Source organism: Mustelus asterias, chromosome 2, assembly GCF_964213995.1.
Source record: "Mustelus asterias chromosome 2, sMusAst1.hap1.1, whole genome shotgun sequence".
NCBI classification, from domain to species: Eukaryota; Metazoa; Chordata; class Chondrichthyes; order Carcharhiniformes; family Triakidae; genus Mustelus; species Mustelus asterias.
Genome location: NC_135802.1, coordinates 50834253 through 50847160, shown reverse-complemented (window position 1 = coordinate 50847160; position 12908 = coordinate 50834253). Strand labels below are relative to the sequence as shown.

At 38.4% G+C, this 12908-nt stretch overlaps 1 protein-coding gene across 4 annotated transcripts in view; it reads left to right on the top strand.

Moving 5' to 3' along the window:
• Positions 1-12908, top strand: part of nmt2 (N-myristoyltransferase 2) — a 56675-nt gene that overhangs the window by 18734 nt on the left and 25033 nt on the right. For all 4 annotated transcript variants that reach the window (XR_013500147.1, XR_013500146.1, XM_078235193.1 and 1 more), the window contains exons 3-7: positions 6593-6737; positions 9551-9669; positions 11379-11470; positions 11568-11684; positions 12504-12674. Coding sequence is in view for 2 of the 4 variants with exons in the window: in XM_078235193.1 (XP_078091319.1) it covers positions 6593-6737; positions 9551-9669; positions 11379-11470; positions 11568-11684; positions 12504-12674 (644 nt within the window). In the remaining 2 variants the exon portion in view is untranslated. The remainder of the gene's footprint in view (positions 1-6592; positions 6738-9550; positions 9670-11378; positions 11471-11567; positions 11685-12503; positions 12675-12908) is intronic.

Sequence of the window (12908 nt, the reverse complement as noted above, 5' to 3'; positions counted from 1 at the left end):
CCTATAATTTCCCGGATTTCTTTTGGAACCTTTTTTAAACAACGGAACAACATGAGCCACCCTCCAATCATCTGGCACCTCCCCTGTGAATACTGACATTTTAAATATGTCTGCCAGGGCCCCTGCAAGTTCAACATTAGCTTCCCTCAAGGTCCGTGGGAATACCCTGTCCGGTCCTGGGGATTTATCCACTCTGATTTGCCTCAAGACAGCGAGCACCTCCTCCCCTTTAATCTGTAAAGGTTCCATGACCTCCCTACCTGTTTGCCCTATTTCCGTAGACTCCATGCCCGTTTCCTCAGTAAATACGGATGCACAAAAACCATTTAGTATCCCCCCCATCTCTTTTGGTTCCATACACAGTCTACCACTCTGGTCTTCAAGAGGACCAATTTTATCCCTCACTATCCTTTTGCTCCTAACATAGCTATAGAAGCTCTTTGGATTTTCCTTCACTCTGTCTGCTAAAGCAACCTCATGTCTTCTTTTAGCCCTCCTGATTTCCCTCTTGAGTAGCTTCTTGCACTTTTTATACTCCTCGAGCATCTGATGTGTTCCTTGCTGCCTGTACATTTCATACAACTCTCTCTTCCTCTTAATCAGTGTTACAATCTCCCTCGAGAACCAAGGTTCCTTATTCCTATTTACTTTGCCTTTAATCCTGATAGGGACATACAAACTCTGCACTCTCAAAATTTCTCCTTTGAAGGCCTCCCACTTTCCATTTACATCCTTACCAGAGAACAGCCTGTGCCAATCCACACTTCCCAGATCCCTTCTCATTTCATCAAATTTGGCCTTTTTCCAGTTCAGAACTTCAACCCGAGGACCAGATCTATCCTTATCCATGATCAGTTTGAAACTAATGGCATTATGATCACTGGATCCAAAGTGTTCCCTCACACTCACATCCATCACCTGCCCTAACTCATTTCCCACTAGGAGATACAATATCGCATCCTCTCTAGTTGGCACCTCTATATACTGATGTAGAAAATTCTCCTGAACACATTTTACAAACTCTACCCCGTCTAAACCTTTAACAGTATGCGAGTCCCAATCTATATGTGGAAAATTAAAATCCCCTACTATCACAACTTTGTGTTTCTTGCAGTTGTCAGCTATCTCTCCGCTGATTTGCTCCTCCAATTCTCGCTGACTATTGGGTGGTCTATAATACAAGCCCATTAATGTGGTCATACCTTTCCTGTTTCTCAGCTCCACCCATAGGGCCTCTGTAGACAAGCTCCCTAATCTATCCTGCCTGAGTACCGCTGTAACATTTTCCCTGACCAACAATGCCACCATAGATTAAACAAAAGTAATTATTGGGATTAATTTGCAGTCCTCACCTGTCAGTACACTATTTGGTGTAGAATTTTACAGTTTCTTTTAAAAATGTCACTTCCGTTTTACATCGGTTGTTGTGTTCTGCAGGATAGGAGATGTGCCATTTCAGTAACAAATCCAAAATACATTTCTTCAACAGAATGTGACTTGGGTGCAAGCCCTTTAAGCTTCAAGGAATGCTAAGTGATTGTTTTTTGTTCAATATTTAAAGTAATATTTACAGATGTTTTGTTAAAACTGTGTATATTTCCATTTCCGCTGTTGAGCCACACCAGGATTGACTGTAGCCATGGGCCTGGCCAATTCCTTTTAAATTTAGTCTTAAGCTTGTTTATTTTTATCCCCATTTGATTTTGAATATAATCACTTGCTAGATGATGGTGCGAGATTTTTTCACCTTTCCTTTTCTTTCAGCAAGAAGCTCTTTTTTTTTACTGTTATTCAAAATCTATGCCTAAAAAGTCATTTGAATTCTGAAATGTTCAACTTATGGTTGTAACAAGCAAAGCAACCTGCTAATAAATGGTTGTTAAGCAGTCCTGCACCTGAAATAATGCAGGAAAATACAAAATTAGATGGACAAATTATGTTTAATTTGTTGGAAAGTGTTGAGATCTGGGCATGGACTGCTTCAGTCTCTGAGGAGTCGCAAATATTACTCAACGTTTTGCAATCATCAGAGAATATCCCCACTCCCCAAGGCCAGAAGAACACTACAGTGGTTGGCATCAATGACAGGGCCTTGGTCTTCATGATTATGTCAAGAAACTGGAGCCACAATGCAGCTTTTTATATCAATATAAAATTTCTGTTAAATTCTCATTGATTATATTACTTAATGTAGCTTTACTCTTTGACTGTATCACTACTCTGGAAAGGTTGAACAAAGAACAATACAGCACAGGAACAGGCCCTTCGGCCCTCCAAGCCTGCGCCGCTCATGTGCCCACTAGACCATTCTTTTGTATCCCTCTATTCCCAGTCTGTTCATGTGGTTATCTGGATACATCTTAAACGATCCCAGCGTGTCCGCCTCAATCACCTTGCTTGGCAGTGCATTCCAGGCCCCCTCCACCCTCTGGGTAAAATACGTCCCCCTGACATCTGCCCCCCTCACCTTGAACCCATGACCCCTTGTGTTCGTCACCTCCAACCTGGGAAAAAGCTTCCCACTGTTCACTCTATCTATGCCCTTCATAATTTTATATATCTCTATTAGGTCGCCCCCTCATCCTCCGTCTTTCCAGGGAGAACAACCCCAGTTTACCCAATCTCTCCTCATAGCTAAGACCCTCCATACCAGGCAACATCCTGGTAAACCTTCTCTGTACTCTCTCCAAAGCCTCCACATCCTTCTGGTAGTGTGGCGACCAGAACTGGACGCAGTATTCCAAATGTGGCCTAACCAACGTTCTATACAGCTGCAACACCATATGCCAACTTTCATATTTTATGCCCCGTCCAGTAAAGGCAAGCATGCCATATGCCTTCTTGACCACCCTCTCCACCTGTGCTGCCACCTTTAAGGATCTGTGGACTTGTACACCCAGGTTCCTCTGTGTGTCTATACTCCTGATGGTTCTGCCATTTATTGTATAGCTCCCCCTTACATTAGATCTACCGAAATGCATCACTTCGCATTTATCTGGAATAAATTCCATCTGCCATTTCTCTGTCCAATGCTCTAGCCTATCTATATCCTGCTGTATTCTCTGACAATGTTCATCACTATCCGCAACTCCAGCAATCTTTGTGTCGTCCGCAAACTTACTGATCACACCAGCAATATCTTCCTCCAAATCATTTATATATATCACAAACAGCAGAAGTCCCAGTACAGAGCCCTGCGGAACACCACTAGTCACAGACCTCCAACCGGAAAAAGACCCCTCCACTGCTACCCTCTGTCTTCTATGGCTAAGCCAGTTCTCCACCCATCTAGCTAGGGTGAACTGTAGACTTTTAATTTTTGTGCTTCTGTCTGACTAATTTAGAAACATAGAAAAACTACAGCACAAACAGGCCCTTCGGCCTACAAGTTGTGCCAAACACATCCCTACCTTCTAGACCTACCTATAACCCTCCATCCTATTAAGCTCCATGTACTCATCCAGGAGTCTCTTAAAAGACCCTATTGAGTTTGCCTCCACCACCACTGACGGCAGCCGATTCCACTCGCCCACCACCCTCTGTGTGAAAAACTTACCCCTAACATCTCCCCTGTACCTACCCCCCAGCACCTTAAACCTGTGTCCTCTCATAGCAGACATTTCCACCCTGGGAAAAAGCCTCTGAGAGTCCACCCGATCTATGCCTCTCAACATCTTATACACCTCTATTAGGTCTCCTCTCATCCTTCGTCTCTCCAAGGAGAAAAGACCGAGCTCCCTCAGCCTATCCTCATAAGGCATGCCACTTAATCAAATTTGATTGAATTTTTTGAGGAGCTGGCAAGTATGGTTGATGGTCAGACTGCATTTTGAATATTGTATCCATTTCTGGTTTTCGAGACACAAAAGGGACCTTTGGGTGCTGGAAGTAAGGCAGAAAAAGTCAAAAACAAGGCTGACCAAAATGATGATGAAAGCTAGAAATGTGAGCAATTAATCCTGTGAAGTACTCATCAGGGAAATAATCTTAGAGGTACATATGATGGTCCAGAGAATGGAAATGCTAAATCCAGAGTAATATTTCAAATTTGTATTAAATTGACAAGTAGGACAATGGGGCACTTGTTCAAACTAAAACATTAGGATTGAAAATTCGTCACACAGAATGAACATGTTAAAAGGACTTATTGGAGGCGAAAATGTTTGAAACATTTAGGAGACAATTGGATCCTAGGATGGCAGACGTTAGGCTCCCTCCAGATGAATGAACCTAAATGGACTGAATGAGTTTCCTCATCTTAAACAGTTCTGTTGTGTTATGGGGCAATCTATTCTACTCCCCAAATTCATGAAATCCAAATGTTAAGTCCTGCAGCCTGACCCTGTTGTGCATGGCCTGCTGCCATGATTTTCCTCCTTCACTGAAGCAGGTTCTCCCAACAAGCTGGAATCCCACTGGAAGACTAGTGATGTCATTTATTTGAATTGTACACTTGAAAATTACACAGTCAGGTGTAGGCCTGAGAGGAGATAGAACTCGCACTCCACCAAAGATGTGCTGAAGTTGTATAAGGTGATAACTTAATAAAAATGTTACCTTTACAGGGTGCCACATAGAAATGGATTTGCTGATAAAGTGTTTGATATCATTAGCCACTTAATCCAATGAACTCTATTTCTTTATTACTTTATAACGTTGGACCTAGTTCTTTGCATTTGAAAACTTATGTAGTGAATGGAAGGAGTAACAGTAGAATATTTAAAACATTTTCTGCAACAATTAATACTTGAAGTGCTTGATGTTGCTGAGTATAAACCAGGCAAATGTTCCAAACCTAATATATCCCAAATTTTCCTCAATTTTGGCCAAGTTTGGATAAAGAATTTACTCATGGTCGTTCCCTTTAGAAAATAGAAGCTCTGCATATTCTCATACACTGATGTGTTATTTCAGAATGTCAAAATGCTTTATTAGATATTAAGTTGAACAGATGAAGAAAGAACGTCATTGTTATAAAGTGATGCTTATTTTCTTTTTCATTCGTTCACGGGATGTTGGTATCATTGGCAGCACTAACATTTATTGCTTGTTTCTAATTGCCCTTGAGAAGGTGGTGAGCCACGTACTTTAACCGCTGTAGTCTGTGCAGTGTAGATACACCCACAGTGCTTCTAGGCAGGAAGTTCCAGGCTTTTGATCCAGTGACAGTGAAAGAACGGCAATATATTTCCAAGTCAGGATGAAGGGAGCTTGCAGGTGGCAGTGTCCAAGTTCAGAAATTATTGGCAAGTTGCTGCAGTGCACTTTGTTGATGTACATACTGCAGCCATGCTGCAGCAGTGATGGGGGAGTGTATGTTTAATATAATGAAACATTAAACAAACATGAAGTGATTAAACCAATGTTATTTGTTGTCTCGATTTTTTATATGCATTGACAAAATATTCCAGCACAGATTAAAAAATATCTGGATGAGCACTTGGCACATCATAACATTCAGGGCTATGGGCCAAGTGCTGGCAGACGGGATTAGGTGGGAGTTCAGGTGTTTCTAATATGTCGGTGCGGATTCAATGGGCCGAAGGGCCTCTTCTGCACTGTATGATTCTGTGATGATTTTATGAGATTGTAATACTTTGGATTCATTGTTCAATCAATGAGAGGCTAGATTTGCATTCATACTTGATTTTCCTTTTAAAAGCCTGGATATAATGCTTTTGGTTTTTTAAACTTGTATTTGTTCAAAACTCATTTTGGTAGATCCTAATCCTGGGTTTGCTATCATGGTAGCTATTCAGGAGCAAATTAAGTCCTAAATTCCATAATATGTAACCACGAGCATCCTCAACATTCTCTGTTATCCCCTGTCCCAATGCGCAAAGTCAACATTGCTTTGTATGGACATCAGCAGCTGAAATATGCATGTATGAGTGCAATGTATAATATCCCTCCTTCAGTTTTACCACTTTCCTTCACTTAAACTCTTCTGAATGGGGTAAATTCATAGTTAAGAGTGGTTTCACAGATAACAGTGAGCTCTCAACTTTGCTGATGTGTTCATTTTTCATAAATTAATTTACAGACAATGGGACTAAAGTAGTTAAACCTGGCCATTATTTCAGTTAATGTCTGGATGTACAATTTAATGAAGAAAGTGAACATAGCTTCTTGGATAGTGGCCAAGAACAGAAGAAAGTCTCCCTCCCCTTCCATCCCAGAGGGCAATCATAGTATAACATTCCTGTTCCGACCAGGACTACCTAATTCAGATAGTAATTGAATTTTATAGCCTGCCAGATTATTTGGGTCAGTAGAGGATGGTCAGGATGGGAGTGGACCTGAATACAATCTGGTCAAAGTGGATTCTGTACTACTCGAGATTGGCCCCATTGCTGTTTATTATTTTCAGTAATGATTTAAATTAAGACATTGAAATAACTTTTGTAAATTTGCAGACAGCATGAAAATGTATACATAAATAAGTTAATATAGACAGAATAAGCAGATTGAAGGATTATTTAGATTAAAAAATTGCATTTCTACCATACAATTAATGCAGGAAAATGGCCCAAGGCAACCGACTTTTTAAAAATATCTTTTTTTTTTTTAAACTGATGTTCTTTCTCATTAGAATCCCTCCGTTCCAATGCAAAAATTACAGGACATACAAAGAGCCATGGAGTTGCTGACAGCATGCCAAGGGCCTGGCAAGAGTCTGGAGGAGGCAAGTCAACACAGATACCACTTCTGGGACACCCAACCGGTACCCAAACTTAGTACGTTTAACACATATTCTGACTGACTACAGTAAATGTAGGAGTCTTCTGTTGTTGTGAAGGGAGCAGTTTCTGCTCAGGAACTCAAAGGGAGGATTCCTAAGCAAGTATCACAGAAAGGGTCCAATATTTTGTTGCTTGGGCCAAGTTTAAACAACGCAGTTATCGATCTAGTAATTTAGCGAAGAAGAATTTAAAGCCCACCATGATAATTTGAGGTTTTGAATTCTGACAAAATGCTGGTACCAGTAAAAGTGACCTTTAAGCTGTTGTAGTGTTCTAAAAGGTTTATCCTTTAGGGGAGAAAACCTGCCTGGCTTGCCCCAAATGTAATTTTATTCTTCTCACACCCAACCCTTAACTACCCTCTGAAATGGTGTAGCAAGATTCTCATTTACCACCATCACCTCCGGTAACTACAGATGGACTTTACTGTTGATGTCCATGTCTTGAGAATTATTTTGCTTTATTGAAAAGAATGGCGTCAAAATAACAATTATCCCAAAAATAGATTGATGGTTATTCCTAATAAATATACTTTTTTTTAACATATCGAAACAAGTTTTTAACCTTATTAATGTATCAGCTGCATTTTTAGTTTAAAATGGTTTCATGAGGGGTAAAATTCACCGTTCAGGGAAGCACAAAAAATAGTGGACTATTAATATGATTACTCTTATGACCAGACCTTAATCTCAAAATGCTTTTTATTAAACTTAAAGTTGTTTTTGATCGAGTATGTTGATATTATAATGCATACAGATTATTGAAACCTAGCATAATATAACTGACAGGCTAAACGATTTATTAATATTCCATGTTTACCAATTTAGGTTGTTCTGGCAATACTTACTTTGTTGCATCTTTTTAATGAATTGTAGAATTACTAATATCTTAGAATGGGGACATCCACAATGAGCATTCGAACAAAGCCACACCAGACTTCTTGAATATAAGACTGATTCTCGGATGTATCTAACTTGGCACTGCCTTTAGAGACTATTAATAAAACAACATAAACTGAATAGCAATCAGTTCCATATCTCATAGTTTTAGAAAATTCCTCCAACATTGCATCTTAATTAACAATGGCCTACTCCTCCTGGTTTGTATGTTTGTAATTTTTTAATTTGAACTGATGCTTTAGTCCTGTTTACAGTTGTGACCTCCTTTATGGAGGGGCAGCACGGTGGCACAGTGGTTAGCACTTCTGCCTCACAGCACCAGGGACCCAGTTTCAATTCCAGCTTGGGTGACGGTCTGTGTGCCATCGGTACGTTCTCCCTGTGTCTGTGTGAGTTTCCTCCGGGTGCTCCGGTTTCCTCCCACAATCCAAAGATGTGCAGGTTAGGTTGAATGACCATGCTAAAATGCCCCTTAGTGTCAGGGGGATTAGCTGGGTAAATACATGGGGTTACAGGGATAGAGTCTGGGTGGGATTGTTGTCGGTACAGGCTTGATGGGCCAAATGCCGCCTCCTGTACTGTAGGGATTCTATGATTCTATATTCTACCTCTCCATCAAATTTCAACTCTCATTATATAATTGAACCCATTGAAGTTTATGGGACAGAAAAGTAACCATTCAAGCTGCTAAAACTGTTTTTTCTCCCAGAGGATTTCAGTACCAGAAGAGTGCTGCTTTCTCCCCGTATCCTGAATCTTCCCTTTTTTAAATATTCATCTGATTTTCTCTTAAAAGCAAGAATGATTACTCCCTCAATCATGCACTGGAGCAACACATTCAATGTTTCAATAATCCCGTTAAGCAACTGAATTTGTCCCAAAACCTTTTTCTCACTTTCTTAGTGACTATTTAAACTGATGGCCCATCATTCCAGACACTGAACTAAAAGAAATGGGCTTTCTCTATTCAAGCTATCCAAACCCTTCATAATTTTAAAAACTTTTAATAAATCTCTTCTTCGTCTTCTGTGCAACAGTGTAAAAAAGCCCCAGTATTTCAGGTCCCTCCTCATAACTATAAATATAGTTCCCTGTCCCTGGAATAATTCTGGTGTGTCTGTGTTATAAATTCTCCATATCCTCAATGCCCTATCTACAATATATTTAACTGTGTCAACTGAAGTGTTGATATCATCTAACTTTGAGAATACCACTGTAGTTTTATTTGGAATTCAGATTTTGTTTCCTCTGATACTTCCTTCTTGTTTTTCAAATGTATGTCATTTTTATTTGGAGGTAAAACAACAAAAACCAACAGTTGAATGATTAAACTAACTTGCTTAGAATTTAATGCAGTGCACTGCTGATGCAGCTTAATACTTGATTTTCTTCATTAACTGCTATTTTGTACCCTTTAGCTTTTGGGGACTGATTTATTACCATCCTTGTCGATCCTTGCACTTATAGCTATATCAAACATAGTCATTTTATATTTATGATTAAATCGTCATGTACCAAATTCAAAAACGTAAGATACAATAGAGACATTTAAATACTGTAAGCTTATTGTAGGAAAAGTGCAAATGCTCCATATGCTTTCTATAAAAGATTACTTATTAGTGGTGAATTCATTTTTAATTTAGAATTTCAGTTTTCCACAGTTTTGAGTTATTGAGAGATGAACATATAAATTGATATTTACTGTTCTGCAAGAATTATAAATATTATCCAAAATCTAAATTTAATTTGCAAAATATTTTGGACTGACACGAAAAATTGCTGTTTACCCAGTCTCCATTGCAACTCCATTTAATTACAGTTGATTTATGTTAACATCCACATTTAAGTTGCTGATGCATTGTGTTTGCAGTGAATTTATGAAAGAGTTCTCTGTTTTGGTCCCTATAGATGAAGTTGTGACAACTCATGGTTCTATTGAACCAGATAAAGAGAATATCCGTCAAGAGCCATATTCTTTGCCACAGGGCTTCATGTGGGATACACTGGATATGGGCAGTTCTGAAGAGGTTTGTAGTTCAAATATTTTAAACTTACACAAGTTGGTTTATTTTCCTTTTTTATGAATATGGTCACTTTAACTAAAATTTAGTTTGCTTATTTGTACATTATCCTCTCCCTTTTCCTTGTTGCAAACTGAAAGAACAAGACAGTGTGGGTAATTGCTTTTCCAATCTTCATCAGCTGGGAGGGGCATGGGGCTCGATATTGTAGCGGGCTAGACTTGGAGAAAGTGTGGAACACACTTGAATCCATTCCAGACTGCTAAGATGAAAGGCTTTTCTCTCTGCCTGGAAGAGTCCTGTTGAAATGAATTTGAGAATTCACAACCTGTGTCCTAGTAGTTATGTGCCCACCACTAAATTGAGGAAACCTTTGGGATAATTGATGTGGGAAATTGAAATACAACACTTGTGAAAATATTGAAGTGAAGTTGGATCAGGATTTGCCATTTATGTTTAGGAGTGTGTACAGTGTTATCTAAAGTGGCTTTGTAAATTATTTCAGGAAACTGCATTGCCATTATAATGTAGAACTAGTAAATTATATTTGCCTTGGCCATAACTTATCCTTCAAGCAATATTGTTAAAATATTATCTGGTCATTGTGCAACTTTGTAGGAAAATTGGCTGCTGCGTTTCCCTATATTGTGACAGTAATTCCCTTCAAACTACTTCATTTGGTACTGCATTCTAACAAATTTTAATGCGACCTGCGATAGTGGTAACGTCTTGAAATTCATTGCTGACAAGGATAGTGGAAGCAGAAACAATCAATGATTTCAAAAGAAAAGTGGAAGGGCACTTGAAAAAGATAAATGTGCCGGGTTACAGGGATAGAGCGGAGGAATGGGACTGACTGGTTTCCGCTGCAGAGAACCAGCATGACTCAGTGCACCAAATCCTGTGTCATAAATTACTCTGAATCTAATCTGACCAATTGCACCAATAAATCCAATTCTTGTGGATTGTTTGAGGTATAGTTCATTTTATTAAAATGTTCGAAAATGTGGCTGCAAAGTTAATTTTATTTCCATAAACCTACCATTCGTGTTTGAGTTCATTAGTGGGAAGGTTGCTAATATATTTTGTCTCAAGGACTTGAATAGATAGTGGTATCAGCCACATGAGCAAGAAGAATAAATTTCCTTTGCTTCGGTATATCGTTTGTTCAATAAGCAAAATCTAGTTATTGCGTAAATAGCATTTGAAGAAACTTGAAATAATTCACCCTATAATGTGAATTTCTTTCTATAGTTTTAAGATTGGGACAGTGAAGGGAGTTTTATCTGCACCATGCCGGACTTCGTTTCATCCTTGTAGAAATTGTATAATTTTCAGTACTAAGGTTCCTTGTTGAATGTAGCATTCATGCTGATTTTTATAAAAATCTGTAATATTAGCTCAAACATTATTAATAATCCACAATAAAACTGATTTGGCATCTCCTCTCACTACAGGACTCGGGATTATAGTAGTGAACAATTTTTTGTCGTGATTACAATTATATATTTTAATTGCCATCAAGGAAAATATTTATCCATTTCACTTTAAGTGAAACCTGAACTTGCCCCATGATTTTGGACCTGTGTTATAAAATTGTTGGATCTGAAATTTTTTCACAAATTTTAATAATTAAACATTCAGTGACTGATATGAAGCATAAATAACTCTTCCTGTTTTTGAATTAAGCTTACCCAGCTGTTTTTTTCTTGCAGCTGAAAGAATTGTACACATTGTTAAATGAAAATTATGTGGAAGATGATGACAATATGTTTAGATTTGATTACTCTCCTCAGTTTTTACAGTGGTGAGTACACATTTCTACTTGATGCAGCCATTTGGAACTTTTATTTTAATTTGAGGTTAATTTGGATTGTTTATTTAAAAGATGCATTTTCTTGCAGGGCCCTTCGTCCTCCAGGCTGGTTACCACAGTGGCATTGTGGCGTACGTGTATCTTCAAACAGAAAATTAGTAGGGTTTATCAGTGCCATTCCTGCCAACATTCGTATTTATGAAATGTAAGTTTTAATTTTATTGCATTTATTTCAAATATCCTTTAATTGTTACAATTGAAAAAACATGATAACTATAAAGTTGCCATCGTTTGTTTATCAAATTCTTTTTTTGTTTCGAGAGATGAAGTAACTTGCTAACTTGAAATTTTCATAATCCGTGCTTATATTTACAGCATCATGTGAGTTGGGGGATCGTTATTTTCCACTTCTGAGATGGAGTATTTCCAAACATGATTATTTTTCCACATTTCTGTGTGTATGATCACTTGACATGGGTGCTTTTGTCAACCTGCTGCAATTTTTATGTTACAGCTATTTTCAGCATTGGAATCTGCTCAGTTGCCACATTCTGAATGCTTCCATGCAGTTTAATGTCACGTTCTGACCAGTGTCAGTTTGTGACAGTGTTCGCCCAGCTAACAAAAGCACCTGACTGGTACATGAACATTTGACAGTAATGTGTTTGCAATCATTTTGGGGAAGGTTCTTCATTCCAACATCCTTTTGTTGCAAAACTATCTCTAAACTTAATAGATAACTACACCACTTCAATGTTAGAGTCATTGAGCTTTGCAGCACAAAAAGAGGCCTTCGGCTTATCGGCCAACAAATATGTATTTATTCTGATTCAATTTTCCAGCACTTTGTCTGTAGCCTTGTATGCTACGGAGTTTCAAGTGTTCATCTAAATTTTTCTTAAATGTTGTGAGGGTTTTTATTAGAATATTTAAGATTGGAGTGGTGAAGGCACCTAGATTTTATGGTTAGTTTTCTAATGCTTCTTACCTCAAATGCATATTTTTTTCTCATTATTTCTGTCAGTGAGAAGAAGATGGTAGAAATCAATTTTCTTTGTGTGCATAAGAAGCTGCGGTCAAAACGTGTTGCACCAGTTTTGATCCGTGAAATTACACGAAGGGTAAATTTGGAAGGGATCTTTCAGGCAGTTTACACAGCAGGAGTGGTTCTTCCGAAGCCTGTAGCTACATGCAGGTAGGATATTATTTTTGTTAATCTAAATTGTACTTGATAACTAAGTGGCATTTAAGCATATTTGTTAGACAAGATTAACGTTGCTGATTGTTTCTTATTTGTCTATATGAAGTCACTGATTTTGTTTTATTAATTAGGAATGCATTTAACTTCAAGGCATCTGAAAGTGAATTACTTTTTGAAGTGCAGGAATTGCTATGTGGACAAATGCAACAATTCCTTACCAACAATCCC